This window comes from Lissotriton vulgaris, chromosome 12 (genome assembly GCF_964263255.1).
Source record: "Lissotriton vulgaris chromosome 12, aLisVul1.2, whole genome shotgun sequence".
In the NCBI taxonomy this organism is placed as follows: Eukaryota; Metazoa; Chordata; class Amphibia; order Caudata; family Salamandridae; genus Lissotriton; species Lissotriton vulgaris.
In genome coordinates, this window is record NC_141700.1 from 543,418,427 (window position 1) to 543,442,505 (window position 24,079).

The following is a 24,079-nucleotide window of genomic DNA, read 5'->3' on the forward strand; positions in this document are numbered from 1 at the left end:
GCAGTAAAGATGTGTATTCAGCAATGCACCAATGTGAATGGTCCTGGAAGTGGATTAGCTTAACGGCCCTTCTTGTGCACGATTTCTAGTCTATGCAATTAATTCAGGCAGCCAGGACTGAGCATCACGTAAAGCATGCTCCAAGATTAAGAACTTAGATTTAAGAAAGTGAATGTGACCAAAAATAAAGAAGAGACAAAAGGAGGCTTGAAATGTGTTAACTATTTGATCGATTACAAAATTATATGAGCTAGTCTTTCAGGGAATTTAAATGAGGTAAGCTGTGACCTCGTTCATGCTTCCACCTCATTTTTGCAAATGATATGGCAGCTAAACTGTAGTCAAGGCCCACTGACTATAATCCTGATTCGAGTGCCACCTAGATGGAAGTAGTCATACAGATGAAGCTTTGCAATAAGATCTCCATGAAACTCCAGGTTGATTTTGAAAATGCATGGGTACATGGGGAACCTGGAGTACTGGTGGAGAAAAGGGCTCAGCTTTACCCTTCAAATTCCCTGACCCAAGATCTAAAACAGCACATAAGAGGAGTCAACTGGAAGGCAGACACTGTGTCCAGTCCACTAAAATGTGGTTGATGGCTGCTGTGAGAGCCACCAAGACTTCTAGGTTTCCATCGTCAGTTGTCTACAACATATTGTCCACTATGGTGTTCAAGGTGGTGTTAATTGCCAAGTCAACAGATTAATTTTGCAATTCAATGTCAACATGTTCATCTAAAGTTCCAATAGAGAACACATAAGCAATCTTTACAAACACAATTGAATTTGTTTTTTTCAAATAAGTGCAAAAAGCTTAAATGTAATAATTGTTTTAGGATTATAAAATGTTTAGCTTTGAATATAGTAAAACATATTCCAGTTAATAAACAACAACATCAATTACTTCCTACACACAATAACTCATGGACAAATGGAAAAACAGGAGTCAAATTCTTAACTATATAGATGGCATATCCTATACTTACTACCAGGAGTAGACGGACTACAAACGTTTTCCAAGAATGATAATACTTCAGAATTAAATAGCATTTAAGGAAAAAAGGAAACCTTCACTTCAAAATTAGCCTTTATATAAAATGAGCAATATATGTTTAATTTCCATACTTTATGTATGGTGTAACTCAACCTTCCGAATCCACATGAAATTTCTAAACCAGCTTCTAAACGTAAGAGGCGGAGGTTTTGACAAGTCTCAATTTTAAGGGGGTTTTAAGAATGAGATGCAGATCGGGAGCTTCTTAAGAGTTTTAACCAAAAAAATCACCTGCTGAATACTTTCTTAAACTGTCTAATATTACAGTTAGGATCCAATGGGAGTTCCTGAAACTCAATTCAAATAATGCCATTCTTAAGGATGGTGAAAATAAATTTGAAGAAATGAGCCGATAGTGCAAACGTCAAATATAGTGGAAAAGTAGGAGCAAAAATATCAGGATCAGAACTCGAAAAATGTACTCGCCCACTCGCTATGGAGAGTCAGATTTTATCTGGCTGAGCTATTTATAGGACCTTCTTGTCCGTTCTGGTGAGTGAACTCAAAGTGGAACGAAACAGGTGTTCTGTTCATTCAGAAAGTGAATGAGCAATTGAAACGACTTTAAATTGGTTATTATCCTGACACATTTGTTGCCTGTTTAAGGACAGGGGCCAAAATGTCAGTTTGCCGTTTTACTAATGGCTGCTTATCCTGAAAAATGATGTTTAATTTTCTTGTTCCTATTACAGTTAAGAGGTTTTTGTCAAGTGATCTATCAGACAATCATTGTGAAACCAAAGGCTGTATGAGGCCGGTTTGTTTTCTAACGCAACATATAAACAGCTTGTAAATACATTAACAAAATATAAAGAATTACTAAAGCACTGTTTTTGTAATTCGGAAGTGTGATGCAAACAAAGATTTAAATAGAAGAAAAACAATTCAAAACACCTTACCTGGTGATGTGCATGTGACAAATATTTGCCGAAACTTGATTTCTAAACTTTGGTTACACACTATGTTGTTTTTATAAGTAAACCTGCAGGTCAGTGGGAAATTCCCAAAGACAATGCTATTAATGTACTAAGAGGCAAATCAGCCGCCGTGTGTATCCAATATGTTGCAAGATTTGTACTGTATCTGGAGCAAGTTTAGTCTATTAAATTAAACAAAAGTGGGGGGTTTTGTACAGCAGACATGTTGACTTTCGCGTTAGAAGTTGCTCTCATATGTGGTAAAGAAGAAAATGCCAGCTCAGTGAATTAAAATGTTTGCCCAGGATCACATATTTTGAAACCAGTTGATGGTTCAAGAGCACTATAATTAGGTCGAGTAGATTTCACTCACTAGACCTGCAGGTTTAGTAAAAATGTTAAGATTTTTCGAGGCCTGAAGATGGGTTCTTATGGGTTGGGTGCAGGGAGCCATGGGAGATGTCTGGAGTATTAGTTCAAGTATGACAACATAAGGATCCAAGAGAAAGCAACGTTAAGGGGAGAGGTGGTGCACTGCCTGTTTTCTCTGACTTTTTACAGAAAGTGGAAATGATGGTATGACTCTTTCTAGGAGTGACAATTAGCACCTGGTTGCTGTAAATTTGGGTTATGCACTGGGGCAGACAACTGTGTGCTGGGGAAAACGGAGAGCAACTGCGCCTCATGTGAGCAGACAGGAGGAAATAAGTCAGTCTGTTGGTCACAGCTCTAGGTAAGGCATTTCAGGGAAATTTTATGTCAAAATCAGAGACGAATATGCCTTATTCTTTCTTTGCTGAACTCACAGCAGCCTTCATTAAACATATTGTTAACAAAAAACTACAAATCCAAAGGAAATTCATGAAAAAGAGCTATAAGTGCTATCATCTTAAATTGAACTAGGCGCAGACATTTATAATGCTTTTATGTGATCAAGCCAATTTCCCTCTTTCTTTGCTGCTCAGCAGCCTAATTTGAGCAACACTTTGCTATTTCAATATGGTTCCAAAAGTAAAATTGCAGGCTAATGAATGACCAAACCTAGTTTTGAGAGTGTTGTACAGGTCCCCTTGTGGAGGTGTGTAGGCTTGTCCCCTATTACTGTGAATAATCCTACTTTTTGCTCAAGCATTTCTCCCCTGACGCAGCTGGCCAAGCACTAGAAATGTGTCACTATGCAATCATCAGGGCTGTAGCACATTTTTCCCTTTCAGACCTTCATTTACAGCTTAAGGAGCACTGCCAGGGCCCTTGCTTGTGAGGTGCTAGTTGGAAGAGCTGATGAGCAGCTTGCATGATATCTGGAAACTTTAGGTGGCACTGTGGTGACTGTAGCGCTGTCTAGCCAACCTGTCCTCTTAAGAATAAACGTTTGTCTTCTTAGGGCTGTCCAAGCTCCATCAATGGTAGGTTGAAGCAGCACTCAGGATTAAGCAGATGACAGACCAGCACCGTAATTAGCTCTCGACAATTTGACGCGGACGATTCACCATACAAGGGTTCTCACAATGGCAGTGCCTGTGTATGTGAGGTTCAGCTCAGAGACTATGAATGATCGCATCTCAACTGCCGACGCGGTAGACACATTTTTTATCACAGGCATATTTTGCTATCTTGGGCTAATCAAAGCATATAATACTGATCTTGAAAAGGCTTCTAGATATGAAGTAAATCTCACAAGAAATCTTCCTAGGGAAACAGATCATGTTGAACGAGGGTCTCTCAAAGGCAAAGGACAATACTCTGCAAAGGACAATACTCGCCATAGACCGTGAGGTCTGCATCTTTGGGTTCCTGCAAGAAATCACTGAAAGGCATGACAAAATAAATAACCCTCCACAGACAATAAGGGAGATCAAGTCTCCTGATCTCTGAACTAGTTAGTGGTCATAAAAGGAAGACCAACCCCTTTCACCAAAGGGAAGAGAAGGTCAGACAGCACAGAGTATGATACGGCATTTGAAAACCTGAGGGAAATCAATGTGAATCTGTAAAGCACACATTCACCCTAATGGTTATCCTGGTGCTGAATAACAGATTTTTATTGTTACCCATCTCAATGGCACTCATTATATCAACCTCAGAAAGATGACATTCTTAGTGGACCTGCCAGAATTCGAACCAGTGATCATAAGGTTAAATAGACATGCCTTCCCTGGATGCATTAACCCACTGAGCCACCAGACCCAACTCTCTTGCATGACGAAGTGTTGCCTCTTGGATATCATGCCTCTGTCAGGCAAACAGTTTACCACCCTTTGCAAGAAGGAGCAGACCTCACACGGTACAGTGGGATTCATTCTTATGTTCAGAATGTGTGGACACTCATACCAAACAAACAGTTGCTTCACCAGTAAAGACTGTGAGGATGTTCCTCTTAGATTAAAGATACAACCTGAAAATGAGGCCTCTGGGTCTATGTTTAACCTGATGGACATCATAGATCACAGGTTTTCTGAGTGGATTCCATCTCTTACGGTGGCTAACCAAGCACATTCCTGTATGTGGAAAGCCATATAAATCAGAATACACTTGCAAGAGGTATGCCTAAAGTCATCCTTGACAGACAACAGACTCAACACCAGATAGACCCGAAGGGATCTAGGTTAATGGGATAATTCTCCCTAAATACAGAGAAACGCATCCACAGAGGCTGGAGAGGATGCCAGGACCCATTACAAATATTTTGAAAGTAGCCACAATAGCTATGTACGAGGGCTGGAATATGGCATCTGACATCTTAGCAAGGGGAGTACACCACGTGTTTTCCTCTTTGGAGGTGTCTGAAGTGCTGCTTCTGCCCAACATTCATACTTTCTTGAGTAGTGTGGGTCAAAAACTGGGTGGCCTCGCTCTTCAAAAGGAGATTCTGCTGCACACAGGAGATTCAGAAAGCAATCTGTAAAGAAGTTGAATATATTTATGAGCATCCTCACATCTCTAAACCAAACACACACCTACATGAACAAGCATTGGCATAGCAAGTAGGTCTCGCTTTTGGGACCTTATAAGTATTTAGTTCTGCAGCACAATATCCTTGGTGCAACTGCATCAACTGTTACATGGTTAAACACTTATAAGGTCCCAAAGGCGAGACCTATTTACTGTGCCAATGCTTGTTGTAGTTGTAGATCACGTGCTCTGTACTTCACTGCCACTTAGAGTTGGATTTGAGGTATTGCATGTTGTTTACTTCACGATTCCTTGTTATAGTCTCCCAGACTCTGCCTAATTTTAGAAGCGCTTCCCCCATTCCTTTAGTCAGCCTAAAATGCATGATTATTGGAACAATTTTAAAAAGGATGCCTTCTTGGACTACCCCACCCAAGTTAATCTTTGTAGGCTTATTTGCAGAGCAGGGAGGGGCGAGGACGCCGAAAGACCAATTTTAGGATTCCATCGAGAGGCCAACCTAACATCCCAGGCCCAGCATCTCTGTCACTATGTGATCCACTCCATACCACGGGAAGGAAATTATGTTCATAAACTCTTGCTGGGCAGTGGTCTTGAGTCTGTCAGTTTGTTTATGTTTTTCCCCACCTATACAATCTATGAGGTACATGCTCAAGGGGGGAAAAAAAAGCAGTCACGTTCAGAGAAGGTGAAGGCAACCTAAATTGGAGCCACTCACCATTTCCCCCCTCACACATGGGACCCCAGATCTGGGGTGATGCGCGACTGCTGAAGTCTAGTCAACTCTCCACAATATGATACACTGGTCAGACTCAGAGAATGATGGTGCCAAGCTCCGGGAAACCGGCCACCCAGCAGCTTGCCTAATACTCCCCAGGGTGTTGGGTTCAGGGGCTAGGCTGTGCAGGGTGTTATGCTAAGCAGGCTCAAACAGTAACACCGGACAAGATCAAACAACAACGGTTCCTGGGTCAGGGTTGAAGCCAACCAACCAGTCCCGGAGCTGGAGGGTATCCAGTCCCGGGGTGGAGGCTATCCAGTCCCAGGGGCTGGGAGAACCAACAGGGTTCTGGGAGGCAAAAGGGCATGTTAACCAGATTCAAGATTAAAAAAGTGAAGCTGGCCACAATTCATTAAGGGATAATGGCGTAGTCGTGACCATGGGTAGGCAGCGAAGTCTAGGACAGGCCACAGGCCAGACTCAGAGTGAAGATGCTTTCCCTTAAGCGGACAAACTAGTTATTCACCTGCAACCTCTCGAACAGCGAGGGGCTACCGATGCCTTCTTTGGGCATAATGCTGGTCATTGGTAAGGGCTCAAGAGTTACCACCAATACCCCTCTTCGCCCATCCATATTTACCACATTAGACAACTCTTCAAGAGAGACCCATTTCTATATCCAATACCATTCACTCATCTGAGTTTCCTGCGTTGCTTTGTATGCATAAATGGGAGATGCGTTGCTTTGTACGCAGAAAAGGAAGGCAGCAGAGTGGTTCTGCAAGCCTGTAGTGCACAACACTAAATGGCTAAGTGACAGTCTATTGAGCAATTTGAGCAATTTGAGCAAATTGAGCAATTTCCAACCAGTCTCAACTTTTTAGCAAGTAAAACTGTGCATGCTGGGATCAGTAAATCTACATATATAAGTGCTTCTACGCCTCGCTGAGGCTAGTAAGCGCTATATGAAACACAAATGTAATTCCAAGAGAAACAACAGGTTCCAGAATGCAATGCGCAGCTAGCTAAAGAGTCAGGACTGCTAATGAGCTCCTCCTGCCAGCTCTGTTCTTCAGAAGCCGCTATTTTTGGCCGTCGCAATCGCTAGACAACTCTTTAATCCCCTGGTTGACAAGATCTTTGCACCTTGGGTGATACCCTCTCAATAAACGACACCATCCTGAATTTAGCGATTGTGGATTACCTACCAACATATCATATACAGAGTAGCGTACTCTTTTCTTTAAGTATAAACTTCTAGTATGGTGGCCTCCTGATATCTTCCGATCCATATACCGAAACGTTTATTTTGAACGTCCTCGCTTCAGTTTTCTTGTTTTGTTCATCATGTGACTCCCCCTCGAACTCCACCTTACAAGTATGCTGGTTTCCCGTTAAGCTGAGCATTTTACTTTGAACATACAACTTCGGAACGTTCATGAGACTTTTCCCCGAATAGGCATCTAGCCTTTAATCATCGTACAGAACTGCCGCATGAGTTTGAGGCAACTATTTATTCCATTTGGAGCCCATAATTCTCCACTCGAGAGCATTCAATCTTGGCACAGATCTATTTTTTCATCCAATCAGTGCAATATGACGGTGACCTGATGAAGGCGAAAACGCCAAAACGCGCGTAGTCTTTTCTACCGCCTTGCCTCCATCAACTTGTCTAAGTTTTTGTTGTACTGTCTCTTATGAATTATTGTGTAATGTATATAATATTGAATGGCATAACTAAAAGAAAATAGTGAAAATAAGTATAACTAATAAATAAAAGAATTTAATCCTTTTTGAACACTAAGCCTTGTCGAATATCTGGCCATCTAACTTTAGCTGGTTTGTGTTCTAGATGGGATGACATATTTATTTTGACTCTGACCTGTTACTGTTTGTTGTCAATTATGTGACTGACTGAGCTATACAATCTTCCTTACTTGTGTTCGTTCCCTATGTATAGCTAGTATATTCATTAATATAGGGGTCCCTTTCTTCTAAATCGAGCTCTGCTCTTGCATTCCAGTCCGCTGCTGTATTCCTTCTCACCTGGACAGGATGTTGTTCATGGCGCCTCCGAGGTATGCAGCGGGCTCGTCATGTACGTTTCGGGGGGGCCAGCGGCTGCAATCTGTCAGGGCACAGCGGATGCATTGAGTGAGTCTTGCTAGTGAAAAGCCCCGGCTCCGACCACGGCTAGTGCTTCATTTGACCGGGGGTAAATTGTCTTTCTTGTTTCCGAAAAGGCAAACAGAGAAGGGGGCTTGGCTGGAGCAGCGTACACACCGGGGATGCTTGTGTAAATATACTTGTGTAGCGGGCTGAGTCTGTGGGCCCAGACCCTGCACTGTCTGGGGGTTAGGAACAAGCGCAGCATGGAAGACAAGAACGGCCACGCTAATTAAAAACAGATGGCCCCTACGTGCCGCTGCTGGCTACCGAGAGTAAAACGCTGAAGAAGATGGGACATCCACATGCCCTTGGCCAATTGCGTACTAAAGCCAGACGCAAAGGTCAATAGCGTGCGAGTACCACACGCATGAGCTTCTACTAAAGCTGAAGTGATTCCAAGAGGTTTATTTCCTAGAGCAGCGCATGCGCGCTGCACTTGGCTCGACCTAAAAAGGACTTCAATTACAGTCTACATGGCACCGATGGCAGTATCCAGACATTGGCGGCCTCTTTCAGCAGCAACGCCGCTAAAGAATCCATGGCTATAACGGACACTTTTACCACACCCGACAAACATTTTTGCAACTTATTCTGACCTAGAACTATTCAGAATCTGTCAGATTTACTACAGGTAATAACTACACTGCTGGACGCTTGGGTCAGCCTAATCCTCATTTGCCAAATTAGCCTAGGAGAGTAGGAGAATTTCTTCACAATTGGCAGCATCCAACCACAGATGCTTGTATGTTGCTGACTGGGTTTCAATTTGTGTTATTCAGAACTCCATACAAACCCACTGTTCGATGAAAAATAATGTCCTCTACATGGATCAAACAGTGTGGAATGCCCAATGGTCCAACTAGTTTCATAAGGAGCAGTTCATCTGACTGCTCCACAACTGTAAGGCTTTATTAGGAATATATTGCTTATAAAAACAAAACAGGAGATGTGGCGGAATGTGACTCTCAAGGACTTCAACACCAGGCTCCCTCGCACCCAACTCCTAAATGGTGGCATACGTCTATGAAGGCATATTTTCAGACATGGGGACTGGATGATCCAGTTGGACTTCAGGATACCATCTTTTGAATGTTATCCCAATGAAAACATCTTCAGTTCAGGAGGTGGAATCAAAATATTGAGTTTACCACAATGCCCTTCAGACTAGTCAGCCCCAGGGTGGATTTCAGCATTTCCATGATCATGACTCTAGGTTACATACACTGTTCACTCAAGAGAATGCACATAAAACTAATTGTATTAGATGTGGACATATCTAACTTTTAACAAACCCATATCTCATGCTCCATGATTTTCAAACTTCCTACCTACTCATTGAAAGTTGCATTATATCCTGGGCATATCCTGTAACTAGAGTTTGTTAAACTTTATGTACTTTGAAGCATTTAATTGTCAAAATTCAAAACAACATAGTTTGAATTAACAGAAATGCTTGTAGATATTTAGCACAATAAACCTCTGAACTTTAATTAAGATAAACACTGTCAAAAAAGAAAACTCAATCTCAAAGCATTTTTAAAGCGGTATACTCTGCTCATCTCAGAGAAGCTGTTGGACAACATGACAACACGCCCATAGAGCTGGTTTCTGAGCAAATTAATAATTAAGATAATATAATTAAGGTATTACAATAAAAAAAGAACTTGGTGACAACTTAAAATAGTCTACTGAATCAAAACAGAATTCTATGGACAATAAGACTAAAACAAGTAGGCGTTAGGCAATCAGCAGAGTGCTGGTTCTGTGATGAGGAACTTGGAATCAGACTTTATACAGGACGGTCTGAAAATCAGCTACCACTAGAATTGGTTATTGATGCTATTACTGGCACATTTGACTTTTTTTTCTTACATTCATTAATTATGTTATTATGACAACCAGATTGCACTGAGTGGACACATATTACAGACACAAGCATCAAAACTTGTTCTAAAATCCTACTGATAGGCTTTCAAATACACTTTAATTGATAGACTTGTGAGATGATTACTGAACTGCTTGGAAGACTTGGGTCTGTTCATACTTCCTTCAAAGTAATGCAACTAATTGATAAACTGCTTCTGGCCAGTAAGACACAGTGGGTTCCAGACACTGACAACAGTGTGGGTTTGGTAGGTATTTTAGACTAATGGCTCTATCCTACGCTTCCTAATTCCTTCCCGTTAAAATCCATGCTAACTGTTACTGCAGTATATAGGATGGGCTAGCACACAATGCGTGAAAGGGGTGTCAGTCTGCTTTTACCAGGTATGCTTGTGAAATTGCTCCTGCCTGTGCTATTCTGTGTTCACCATTTTTGCTTACCCCTAGAGATTCTTGATACAAAAGAATTGAAAATTCCTTTTTAGAGGCCACCTTAGAAACCAGGAAGAGGTTTTTTTCTGAGAGGTATTTGGCCTGAGATCAGTATCTTTCGGTCACTCCACATCTAACATGACAGAATGGAAACACTGGGAGTTCCCAGTGACTCTTACATACATAAACTCTGAAGTCCTGGGTTTGTAAAAATAGTTTGGTCCCACTACCAGGACGTAGCTGCTGAAACATGCTTCATATCGCCAAAGATGTTGTTTCATAAGCCACGTCTTCTCATCAAATCACCCTTTTCCTGGATCGCTTTGTAATGCGTATTATTACTGTGCAGGCGGTGAGTGGAAGCAGGATGAAAAAATAAGGAACAGCAGACTGAATCATACCTGTGCTTGCGGGAACTTCGGGAGTGGCCAGATTTGTAGGAGTAGCCCGAATACTGTGACTCGTTATCCATGTTGTCTGATCTTCGGGCCTTGTACCGGTCCACGTTAAATGACTTGGGTCTCCCGGGTACCGCAGCCAAAGCAGCTGCTGCAGCTTCCTTGACTGCTGGCTTCTTCAGGCCGAGAGGCACCTTCAGAAAGTCAACTTTCACCTTGAGGGACTCTATTTTGATTCGCTGGCAGGACTAGTTATGGAAGAAAATGAAATACCTATTTTGAGGAAAAGAAAGAAAAGGGACACAATATGACTACAAAAGAGAAACAATTTAGATTAAGACAAATTAATTTAAACCTATCTACCGGCTCCATGCTCACCTTCCCTTATAGGCAAATATAATCATGACAGATGTAAGAGCATGGAGAGCAGCAATATAAATGTTCTTTTCAATGTTCCCTGCCGTGCCCGTTTGGAATTCTAATCTTATGTTTTCAATCCAAAGGGTAAGTTTGTCAGCACAAAAGGACATCTGGAATTCAAATCTATTGCCTTCAAAGCTTGAATTAAACTTGCTTTTTCTCTAAATTTGACTCAAATTTTAAGACACAAAATAATTACTTGCTAGTGCCACCACCCTGCAGTTTATAATAAAATTAAGATTTAAAAAAAAAAAAGGAAGCAACACATCTGGTCCTGGACCGACCATCTCTTAGTATTGATTGTAGCGGCCGGACAATAAAGTCACAAAGCAGCCTAAGCTGCTGAGATCAGGACCAGTGAAGTCTCCATCCTCAGTGTTATTGAAAGAAGTTGGCACTATTTCACAATGTTGAACACTTCGTACTCCTGAAGATAAGATTTTAGGAGAACATGAGATAACACTGATACAGACGTAAGGCTTGCGCTTTAAAATTGTGTTAGGCTCCTCCTGGGAACGTTAACCGCTTAACCAGATCACAAACATACAGAACAAAGCGGGAGTATTCTTTAAAGACAATGTTGAGTGCAGGATGATGTTCTGTAAATTATACATAAATAAACATAAGCTAGTATCTATACTTTATGCATATCTGGTTCTTTGAGTTTGCTCCTAAAGCCGACATCCGAATTGCCACTTCACACCCCCTGCAATGCAATGTCTCACTGAAATACCATTAAATGACAGTTTGGTCACACGGACGGACTGCGCATGTGATCAGAGAACAATCCTGTGCAAAGGCTGAAGCTATCAAGTGCAACAATAGCATGTTAATCCTTCCCAGGCAAACCTTTTATCAGACTATTAATAGGCTGAACCTGTTCTGTCAGTTATCTAGTCTTCAGCGAACTGGCTCCTGCGAGTCAACAACACCTTTCAAAAGCTGCCAACCAATAAGGAGCAGACATTCGAATAGCAAAGGCCTTGTGATCTAGAAACAAAACCAAGCCCAAATTACAATACACAGAACACGCGTGATGGGATCTGCTTCCCAATAGGTGTGACTGGTGCATCATAGTCTGCAAGTCTGGGCACCAGAACAAAGTGCAGGAAAAACGCCGTGAGCCCAGGTGTAGACAGGAGGACACTCCATGGGAACCAGCCAGCTGAACACAAGCTACAGGTTTCTCTTGGCAGCACTTCCAAAAGATCTCAAGGGCGTCTTCCCTAGTCAAAGGCACGGTGGCACACTTACCAGGAGACTAGCATTAGAATCCACAAGGGTCATCTTGGGCTCTGCGGATAAGCTAATAGAACAAAAAGCTAAAGGCTGAATGGGTCTGTAAGTGTAAACTTTGTTTACATTACTCAACCAAAATTCACTTTTACTTTCATTTACAAGGTTTAGTTGGCATGATTTTTCTAAAAAGAAAAGTGTTCATTAAAATTAATAAATGGAAAACTACAGAATGTGGGTGCCTGCAATCTATGAAACGCTATAAAAACTTTATAAATAAATAAATGCATAAAAAAACTATGCCACTATATTATCAGGGCTCTTGGTTTTAACAATATTTATTTTTGGACATTTCAATCTGTATTTAACCTTACTTATTTTTTGCTCATTTGATCTGTAGCTATCGATATTTATTTTGTGCTTCAGTGTAAAAAATGAGGCTGCAATGGATATATTTGCATGTGTATTTAAATCGGCAAATATTTACTCATGTCTATGTCCAAGGAGTTTCAGCAATTTACAGTACAATACAGTCATCTGAAATAATTTGAATTGTAGAACCCCTTAAGCAGCTTTACTGCTACAGCTATTTAAGCTTATTGGCAAACTTGTTTCTTTCTTTTTTTATCTTCCCTATCTGTCAGCCTGGATAGCTATTGACCAAGCATGCATGATTGACAAGTAGTAGGAATGGTCTAAAAGCAAAACTTTTTTTTTCTCCATATTTCAAAATAAATACTGGCAGACAAATAGATTGCTTTCTATCTGAACTTCTGTGTAAAATTCAATAAGAATGGAAAACTGTGTGCCTTGTGTATAATTCAGTAGATGGAGTTTTAACGAAGAGTTTCACTGTTCAAAAAAGCATTTTTTTCTGCAGGACTGCACTGCACTGTTTTTAGCAATGTACATTTAAAAAAATGTTTTTACTATTTTTATGGTTGGTTTTAATTTGATGGCGTGAATGTGAAATGAACAAAGAACAATTAAACCGTTTTCAGTTGTCCAATGGACGTCAACGTTTACAGCACAATGTCGGATAAGGGAGCAGTACACCTGGCTGTGTGACTATTTTTCCTTCAGTGAAACACAGAGATACCAAAAAAAAGCAAGCACTAGAAAAGCAAGTAGATCTCGCCTTTGAAAGACGTTAGCCAAACGTTTGGCATTGCTAGTGTTTGTTTACCATTCTGAGCAGCACTGGGAAGGGGAAAAAATTACCAGCCCCTAGTAGATGGCTAACATGCGTGCATACATCACAACACAGCAAACACAAGATGATGGACGGAGCGCTGAAACCCTTCAGACACTCACCCCCAGTCACAGATATGCGTTGAACCAATCATCGTTCTTTAGCTCACTTCGCCACCCCAGTTCAGACCCAACCATGTGATTTGTGTTTGCTCTGTTTGTCCTAAGTTGATAGGGTATGTCCAGACGTGGGTCCCTTGCTCATTTTGCTACTGCATTCAAGCTAATCTGGCTGATGAGGGGTGTTACCCTGAAACTGGTCCCAGGATGCTTGTTTCTAGTTTAGGGAAGACCTGGCTTGGCAGTTCGAGCTGGACTGTTCCCATGAGGGACAGGGTCAAGACTGACGGCATATGGCTGGGTCTGAACTGGGATGGCAAAGTGAGCTAAAGAACGATGATGGATTCAACCCAGATCTGTGACTGAGGGAGAGTGTCTGAAAAGTTTCAGCGCTCCGTCCATCATCTCTTTGTGTTTGCTCTGTTCACCCGAAGGTGGCAGGGTATGCCCAGACGTGGGTCCCTTGCTCACTTAGCCACCGGATTCAAGCTAACCTGGCTGATGAGGGGTGTTACCCCAAAACCAGTCCCAGGATGCTTGTTTCCGGTCCAAGGAAGACCTGGCTTGGCAGTTCTAGCAGGACTGTTCCCACGAGGGACAAAATCAAGACTGATTTACATATGGCTGGGTCTGAACTGGGGTAGCGAAGTGAGCTAAAGAACAATGTTGGATTTAACCCAGATCTGTGACTGGGGGTGAGTGTCTGAAAGGTTTAAGCGCTCCATCCATCATCTCTTTGTGTTTGCTACATCACAACACATACACATATGTGCTTCACGCACATAGACTTTTTTCACAGACAGCAGACGCTCAAATCTGCAGCTACTAGGCCCTCCAAAAAATAAAAAAGTAAAATGAAGTTTAAAAAATAGCAAAACAGGAATAGGACAGGTAGGGGAACAGAGGCACGAGGGTGGAGCTCTCAACACCACCCAGTAGTGGTGAGCAAATAAAGAGCCTGGGTTAGGGGCAAAAGAGGCTAGTTTTTGGGGGAAGAAAGTTACCGGAGAGGTGTACAGAAAGCAACACACAGCATGGGGAATGTGTGTCATTAAACTAGAAAGATGGTAAAGAATCAATTCTCCACTGGAGCGACAAATACAAGAAGAGAAAGGGAAGTTGTTTAATAAGAAAAACAAGCATTTGCAATGCAAATGGTCTCGCATTAGGAAAGTTTGAGCTATTGGTATTGTAAATGACACATTTTTTATTTATGTGTTGGCTTTGAAAATAGCGAAATTAATAGCTTTGTCAATAGTTATAACTTTCGCAAATGTGACACCTATAGCATTTGTAATGCAATGTGTGTTGTATTTACGTGACTTAGATGTATTGATATTACAAATAACAATTGCTTTTTTTTAAAATTATTAATACTTAAATAAAAGTTATTGTAATTTATAATGGCAATAGCTTAAACTTTTGTAAATAACTTTTGTGAAGATTATGTTCAGTGCATTTTATTGTGACGAAAATCCAAGAACAGAAGTGAAATATTACAATTTTTTGTGACATTTGTAATAAAGCTTGAAACATTGAGAGGACATATTTGAACCAGTTGTTGAATGGTTGCACAAATTGATGCTGTGGTGGCGCTGAGTGATGATTTGGTGGCGCTGAGTGATGATGTGGTGGCGACGAGTGATGCTGTGGTGATCCGATAAATAGAGTGAGTGCGATAGATAGATAGATAGATAGATAGATAGATAGATAGATAGAGTGAGGGCGATAGATAGATAGATAGAGTGAGGGCGATAGATAGATAGATAGAGTGAGGGTGATAGATAGATAGATAGATAGATAGTTGTGTGTGGGGGGTTGTCTGTGTGTGTGGGGTTGTGTGTGTGTGGGGGGTTGTGTGTGTGTGTGTGGGGTTGTGTGTGTGTGTGGGGTTGTGTGTGTGGGGGGTTGTCTGTGTGTGGGGGGTTGTCTGTGTGTGGGGGGTTGTCTGTGTGGGGGGGGTTGTCTGTGTGGGGGGGAGGTTGTGTGGGGGGGGAGGTTGTGTGTGTGGGGGGTTGTCTGTGTGGGGGGTTGTCTGTGTGTGTGTGTGTGTGTGGGGGGTTGTGTGTGTGGGGTTGTGTGTGTATGGGGTTGTGTGTGGGGGGTTGTGTGTGGGGGGTGGTTGTGTTGGGGGGTGGTTGTGTGTGGGGGTGGGGGGTGTGTGTGTGGGGGGGTTGTGTGTGTGTGTGGGGTTGTGTGTGTGGGGTTGTGTGTGGGGTTGTGTGTGTGTGTGTGGGGTTGTGTGTGTGTGGGGTTGTGTGTGTGTGTGGGGTTGTGTGTGTGTGTGGGGTTGTGTGTGAAGTCCACCAAATGAATCATGTGGAAACACAGAGGCACCTGGATAGTGCAAGCTCTTGTCCATCTTGTTTTAAACACTTAATAGGCAATTTGTGTCTTGTCGAAGACCTCCAACTTTATTGGGAACTTTGGTGTTTATTTGGGAGTCATGGGCTGTAGTACCTTATGTTAAAGCTGTGGAACGTATATGCAAGGAGCAGTGTGTTGATATTAAAGTGGGTTGTTGAGATCACCAACCCTTTTGGGACCTTAGAGACTATGTTGGTGGAAAAGTAAATACAGATGGGTACGTTTTCGTGTAAAGACCTGTTAGGCAGGAAGGAACTGAACCCTTGAAGTGCCAGGGCTCCAATGACATTTGACCAATGCGACAGTCCGTTATAAGTCAATTTAACAGTATTCTTTAGCCAAAAACGTTAAACATAGCAGGCTAAACAGGGATTGATGCTAACGCTTTCCCTGGTCAAGTGCTGTGAGAATATTATTGCAGATGTCCGTTAGAAAAGGTCTCAGCCGCCTGGCTAGAGGTGGAAAGATGAACAGAAGTGGATATTTACAACAGATTTTAGGAACTTGGCTAGAGAGGGGAGGCTGGCTACCATCTTGTGACTAGCAAATGTCTCTTCAGCATTGGCATCTTGGTGAATTTATAATTCTGGCCATTTTACATTTCTTGTCAGTCGAGAATGTGATTATGCACAGAGTTGTTCTTCTGGCACTTGCTGGGTGCAGAAAGCCAAAGACGAAGGTGTTGTCTGGAGAGTATCTATTTTATCATAGACACATTTGGCATGTAACTTCAAAACTACTTAGAAGTACTGATGGGAGCCGGTCAGTTCTTTGCATTCCCTGAAAGGTTCTTTATATAGCTTTGTATGATGTGATTGTCAGCATGCTAAGGCCAGGCTTACACATATAGACATTTTTAGGTCATGAATGTGCCTGTTTAAATCTTGGAAATCATGAAGGGGAGGAGTACATGACTGCCATGTTTTTATTCCTTGGAACATATTTCTAGCGCTTTTCCTTGAAGTTTCAGGAGATGGAGATCACCAGAGACCCATTTGTAGTTGAATGTCTTTGCTAATTTCCCTTTGCATTTAGTATGGAGAGGCGCTGGGCCAAGTGCAAAGAAGTAGGAAAACTTCGATCAGGGTTAACACAGTTGGTATCAGGAAATATAGGGCCTCATTATAAGTGTCCCGGATGGGGATCATGTTAAACTTTGGGGTGCAGAACGAACAGGGATTCCGAGTAGAACCGTAAGAAATGATTGGTTTTTTTCCCCAATTTTAACACCTTGCTTGTATTGGGGTATTTTGTTTCATTCTTCGTCATATGCTTTAAGTTTTTTTTCTTGATAAAAACAGACATCTGTAGGTAAAAAGCTGTACTGCCTGAATTTCGAAATTCAGAGTTCACAAAGTGTAACGCATATGTCAGCGTGATGTGTGTTAAAGATATGGCTAAATTATGGGGATGCAAATTCCGACCAGGGCCAGCAATGGAGGGTTATGCTGGTTACATCATAAGAAGTAGAATGGAATTTGACATGTGGATCCTACCCCAACGCGGTATGATCAACAGACACATTGGCAACCAAGCAGTTTAGTTATTCCGGTATGGTTGTTAGAAAGGGGCGATCTGCCTGTTCAACTTTTTTTTCAGTCACCAATATAGCCCTGCACATCAGGCCTCACCTCTCCCGGTTTCCTTCTCCTCCGGGCAGTGACGGCTCCAATCCCGGGGCCTTCGACGCTCGAGCAACACAGAGGCAGGCACAGGAAATACTTAACGGCAAAAAAGAAAAGGGCGGGGGGGGGGCGGTAGCAAATCTGACAGCCAGGCAGTTGACAAAAGCAAACCAGGATGGGACCCTCTGGTGAAGTATGACACCAATAGTTTGTGTGAGGGTTAACAAAAACAACACAGGGTGGCCCGAGGCAGGATTGCTGACTGATACAACATGGTCTTTAAGGTGACAGTTACAGACTGGGAGAAAGTATCCTATATCTCCACAACATTTCTCACCCCTTGCCTCTCGCTGCTGCATTAATCCCATTGCTGTGACAGCGGATCGGGGGAGTCTGGCAGTGGGATTGCATTTGCAGGTGAACTGGGGCCACTCAAAGGGTGTCTAAAACAGTGGCTCCGGGCTGCTGTGGAGAAGAGGGGCGCCCCACCGAGAAACAGGAGAAGCGAAGAAAACAGAGAAGAGAGAAGATTGACGGGTCCTTGTAGGTAACAGGAGAAAACGAAAGAGAAACAACGAGACACAGGAAGCCAGGCGGGACTGCCTGCTTGAGGGCGGGGCCACCAGCACAGACAGGAAGCGTACGGAAGCCTACCCCATGCTCCGGTGACGAGGAGGGAGCCAAGCATGTGTCCCAGCGATGACGAGGAGGGGGGCTCGAGGCACATTGCCGGTGACCGACCGCCCCTGTGAGGGAAGGCCCGCGTGTGCCCGGTGAGTGGGGGGGGGGGGGGGGGGGGGGGGGGTGTTTGTGCGCGCATGTGTGTGTGTATGTGTTAGCCACTTGCTGGAAATCTGGGACAGGAGATGTGCACGGCGTGTGGGTGAACGTAGATCCAATTGGTTGCTCAACAAAAGACAGATAAAACTATCTGTAGGTGAGACCTAAACATAACAATACATAAAATAGCATGCTCCCGTATAATATTCCTATATTGTTTTCTAATGTCAGTTCTGGAGGCTTTTGTCTGTTACTCAACCTATGGTCTCAGTTTTATTGGATAACTAGAACCAATCCGTGTAAGAGCAGGGCCATCATAATGATCACATCTGTCAACACCTCCTACAGACATCTATACGCCTTTATTTACACTGAAGTAACCTCCAGGTAATGAAAAATTGCATATAAATTATTGAACTTTTGTCCAAAATGGATACAATGCCCACACATGGGTTTTGCTAACACACACAAAGAGCCTAATGCAGGATATATCTCTCCGCTACAATAGGAATTGTTCAAGGCACACCTCTGCTACAATAGGAATTGTTCAAGGCACACTAAAGGTACTAAGTCACACACATGAATAGTGGATTTATTTGACAGCATAGTTTCCTGTAAGTGAACCACTGCATGCATGACCACACACCTTTTGATCTAATGTGAAATGTTTTGGACTATAGAGACAGAAAAGTATCTTGAGGCATGCAGACTTTTTCGCCAATTTAATCCTTAAGCCAGATGTGTCCATGGCAGCTTCGACCTACACCCCATTCTTCCTTTCACCACGGCTGAAAGAAAAGTATTCATAATGAGATCAGTGTACGGTGCATTGCAATTAAAATAACGAAAAGTAGAGGTATTAAGGGTACCTCCTACCTCGGGGAGAAGCACACTGAGACAGCAAAGCAGGGGGAGAAGTCTAAATCCATAGTTTATCCAACATCCAACTGTTGTTTATGTATTTGTCACCCCGAGTGGGACGGGTATGCTCAGACGTGAGTCCGTGCTCTCTACACCACTGGAGTTAAGCTATCCTGGCTGAAGACGGCTGATAGCCAGAAACCGGTCCTAAGTTGCTTGATTCCGGTCCAGGGAAGACATGGCTTGGCAGTTCGGGCTGGGCTGTTCTCATGAGGCACAGGGTCAAGGCGGATTTAGGTCAAGGCTGATTTACATATTGCCATGTCTGAACTGGGGTGGTGTAGAGTGCAAAAAAACGATGGATTTAGGCTCGGATCTCTGTACTGGGGTGAATGTATGACATTGTTCTGCATTCTGTCCATCAACTATTGTTTTTGCATTTGTCACCCCGAGTGGGACGAGTATGCTCAGACGTTGAGTCCCGTGCTCTCCTCACCACTGGAGTCAAGCTATCCTGGCTGAAGACGGCCGATAGCCAGAAACACGGTCCTAGGATGCTTGATTCAGGTTCAGGGAAGACATGGCTTGGCAGTTCGGCTGGACTGTTCCCATGAGGCACAGGGTCAAGGCTGATTTGCATATGGCCATGTCGGAACTGGGGTGGTGTGGAGTGCAAAAAAACGACAGATTTAGGCCCAGATCTCTGTGCTGGGGTGAATGTATGACATTGTTCTGCATTCTGTCCATCAACTGTTGTTTTTGAGTATTTCTTAGAAAGACGCATGCAAAGACCAATAGCGGGTGATGAAAAAAAAAAGCACACGCACAAGCGTGTGTTCAGAGTTTAAAGCCCTTACTAAAAGCCTCGCAGAGCGGTGCATGTGTGCTGGCTCAGCCGAGACCTAAAAATGGAGTGCCTGAAAAGTAAGCAGTGAAAGGACATAAGTAATCAGGCCATGCTCCAGGGGAGGGACAAACAAGACGCATAAAGAAAACCCCCACAACCAGCCTTAATTAATATTCATCCAAATGTGAATGAAGCATAATTATGAAAATTATGCACTGAGCACTCGCCTTGCGTTCACAGTAGAATCCTACCATAGAGTTCTTTCTCAGCGTTCACATATTGATTTGCATAAATAAGACAGACAGGTCGATACAGAGCTATAGACAATGTGTAAAAGTTTCTTAATCTTTGATTTGACTTTCTTTACTAGACACCTAGATGCATAGTTTCAGGGGAGAACAAGTTACTCAAGAGTAAACTAATGCTAAGGTGGGCCAGAATTTTCCAAGAATACACTAATCAATTAAGGAGTTGAATATGGATTTTTTTTTTAAGGAGAGCTTAAGCAGTAATCAAGTGCTATGTTGAGTGAAAGGGTATTGGTGGTGGTGGTTAGGGAAGGGAGTTTAGGGTGGTTGTGATGGCGTTGGTAATGTTGGTGTGGTGGTGGTAAGGCTGAGGAGGGTGGTGGTGGTTAGGGGTGGTGGTAGAATGGGGGTGGTGAGGGTTGTGGTAAAATAGGGGATGCTGGTAGTCGTGAGTGTTTTTGGGTGGTAGTGGTGAGGGTGGTGGTGGTGAGAGTGTTAGGGTGTTGATTGGAGGGTACCGGTGGTAGGGTGGTGATGGTAAGGCTGATGAAAGGGATGCTAGGGATTAATCGTGTGGTGGTAAAGGTGGAGTGGTGGTTAGGGTAGTGGCAGTGGTTAGGGGGTGGGGTGGTGGTGGTGGTGGTAGTAGGGTGTTTGTGATAGTAGGGTGCTGGTGGTACACAGTGGTTGGTTGGTGGTGGTACACATTCAGAAGCAGGAGGGGCGGACATGGAATAAACAACAAGGATGATGGGGAAGAAGAAAGTAAAAAATATTTTTAAAAGTACATTAATCCTAACACGAGCAGCAGAAGGATACTAATCAAAAAGAACCAACCAGTACCTGGTCCCTGCTCCTGCAAAAGGGAGGAATTAACTAGGAGAAAGTGAAACCGCTCATGCTGACTAATCAGGAGCAGGCAACTCAGAGCAACAACAAAGCCATGAATGGTCAGCATTGAGTGGGCTTCAAGCCGTTTCTAGTTAACAAAATCTCTTGCAAATGGCAAGAAGTAGAAATGAGCCTCAATGGAGGTTGGTAGATTCTAAAGCTTCCTTTCTGGTACAGGGCACACCTTTGCACAGGGCATGCAAACGTGCCAGCTACAGGTTTCCAAGCCGTACCAGGAGGACCGTATGTTTGTGGAGAAAAATGTTGCGCAGGGCGGGTAGCAGACAGTTTAACCCCTTCCATGCGGCCGCGATTCCCCTGGTGTGCTGCAAACAGCACGAACAGGGGCGGGCCGTGACGAACCCCAGCCGTCATCAGCACACGAGCACCGTAGTGCATGACGGCTGGGGTTCGTCATGAGCTTGGAAGGGGTTAATAGCCCCTTTTTAAAATAAAAATAACATTATTTCACCATGGGAACTCACCGGGGCGCTACATGGGTCAGTAAAAAAACCCTATAACCATATCTCCCAACTGAAAAGTGTGGAAAGCCCATCTCTGGGCTCATTCTGTTGTAACCAAAAACAACTTCCTGGAGAGAAAACAAAAACGCAAAAATCAGACTCACTAACTTGGTTCAACTCTGCCTCTGTTCTGCTGTCAGCAGTGGACTCAGTCCATCTCAAGCCTTTGCAAATCCATTTACAAAGATGGAGCCAAGAGAGACATTTCATTTCACAATAAAAAATACACATTTGGACAAAACGACACTTTTCAAACTTATTGTTTTTGGACTTCACATGTAGCTAGACTTTGGCTCACTAGAAAATTAGAAACAAACACTAGAATAGCAAATAGGTCTCACCTATGAAGGCTATTGTCTTGCCAATATTTTGTAGCCATGCTGCACAACAGCGCAGATGCTTCGCAGTGTGGTGAAAACTTTTTTAAAAAAGAAGAGCTATGATGCAGCCCGGTCTAAGGCGCTCTTTTTAAAATTTTACATCACTGCAGGATACATCTTAGTCAATGTTTTATTATTTCAGTTATGCTGCACAGCAGTAACTCTGCTACACAGCATGGGTAAAATCACTGACAAAGTCAGCAATGCCCATGCTGTAGTATGAACAAAGAGGAATGGCAGAGTAAATAGTCTCTAAGGGGAGACCTATTGGCTTTGCCTATGCTTGTTAAGACTCAGCACAACACTGTTTTTGAGCAAATCAGATAAGATTCCCATGTGGGAAAAAGGAAATAAAAATATACCATTTGGCAAAAAATTCTACCACAAAGAAAGTAATTGGTCCATGCTCCAGCAGAAAGAAGAGAGAGTAAAGCTAGCACATACTGGTCAATTAGAAAATCGGATTTACAACAAAGTCAACAAATATAAAGCAACGGGCCAGCTGCAAGCCCTTGTATACGATACTTCTCGCAAGCGAGAACATGTATCGCATGCGCTGTCCCAGGCAAGACCTAAAAATATAAGACTACCATCTTCCACCAGGTTTTCTATTAAATTGAAGAGCGACTTCCCAGGCCTATTGTAAACAGATCTGGTGAGCAGGAAGAGTCTTTGTAAAGAAACTTGATTCAGTATGAAAAAATACCAAAATTAATTGTTCTATCCATTCTAAAGACTTAAACGTATGTACTACCATTTAATATAGTCAGTGTACACAATATAACACTATTCTACCATAAGTTCCTTGACAAGAGGTTTGCCCAACTTGGAACCTCTGAAACTGATGATCAAAAGTCAGGACATGTGAAATTTGGTATAATGCGTGCATATAGAATGTAAATGTTGCAATATGCAAAATGTCGGAAATTATGTTACCACAAAATGTTGTCCGATTTTTTTAAGCAGTTGACTGGTTTGAAACAGACTGGGGCACACAATGTGTCATGAGTGGCATTGCCTCTTCAAACCACTTCCCTTGCTGGCACCGTAAGTAACTTTTGAACACATGGAACGTCGCACATTCCTTTTTCACTTGAGATACCCCAAAGAACAAGTTGCGTGCTTTCGGGTAAAAGAGTATTGAAATCCATACAGCCTTGGTCAGAAATTAAGTAAGAAACAGGCTGGTAGATGGCAGAACCTAAATTGAATGAAAGAAGATCTTTGAATGTAGAGGCCGGAATAAGAGAATTTTTCCGCCCCAGTCCACTATTCCAGTTATGCCAATGATGAGTGGACAAAAGGACATACGAGTTAAATGGAGTAAAGCAACATTGCAAAATAGCATTTACATCTCTTATAAACAAGCTGAAATGCTACGACGTAATAATTTGTGAAGGAGGAGGTAACAGACGTGAAACTGCCTTGAAGTGCTGGGATGGAGATAAAAGCAGTCACTGACCAGGATTACTTAACTGCATGGTAAAATTATGTCTTTTTGGTTCTTGTTTATAGTTCATTACTCGCTCAGATTAAAAAAAACTGGCAGATCCCTCTGCTTTAAAAACAAAATCCTTACTGCACAAGTAGGTCTTGGTTTATCATTCAGTCCTGCAGGGTACATTTGGAGCTCATGTTAAACTAGCGTCTTATTTGTTTGTCTCTACAGAAAATAAACACAAATTGGTCCCAGACATCTGTAATAAAATGGACCCCGGTCAAAGGTCATCATTGCCGCTACAAAAGACATATTTGTCTGCGTCAGATATGCAACAGAGACCCAGACAAGGGAGACTGGCTTTCTTAGAGTCGCAGATAAGATCAACATGCTCGGACTTAAACCGGATGAGGTCTGATGCTGCGGAAACCGGGCTCAATGTGATGTGTAGCGCTTGGTGGTGTAGACCGCGCAGCAATGCCTGTGGCCGATTTCCACGGCAGGTCAAACAAAAGCATCACAGGTAAGTAACCAATAACTGACGTGCGGGCTTCATAGCGCAGACTGCCAAGCAGGCCTGGAGCGCAAACCAAGAAAGGTCGTGAAAAATATTACAATACCAGCCCTGTTTTACACAATACAAGAGTATCGGACAGGTCGA

At 42.8% G+C, this 24,079-nt stretch overlaps 1 protein-coding gene across 1 annotated transcript in view; it reads right to left on the bottom strand.

Annotated features, from left to right (window-relative positions):
- Positions 1-24,079, bottom strand: part of VANGL2 (VANGL planar cell polarity protein 2) — a 282,060-nt gene that overhangs the window by 58,331 nt on the left and 199,650 nt on the right. The window contains exon 3 of the mRNA XM_086945339.1: positions 10,494-10,763. Coding sequence (XP_086801465.1) covers positions 10,494-10,564 — 71 coding nt within the window. The 5' untranslated portion in view covers positions 10,565-10,763. The remainder of the gene's footprint in view (positions 1-10,493; positions 10,764-24,079) is intronic.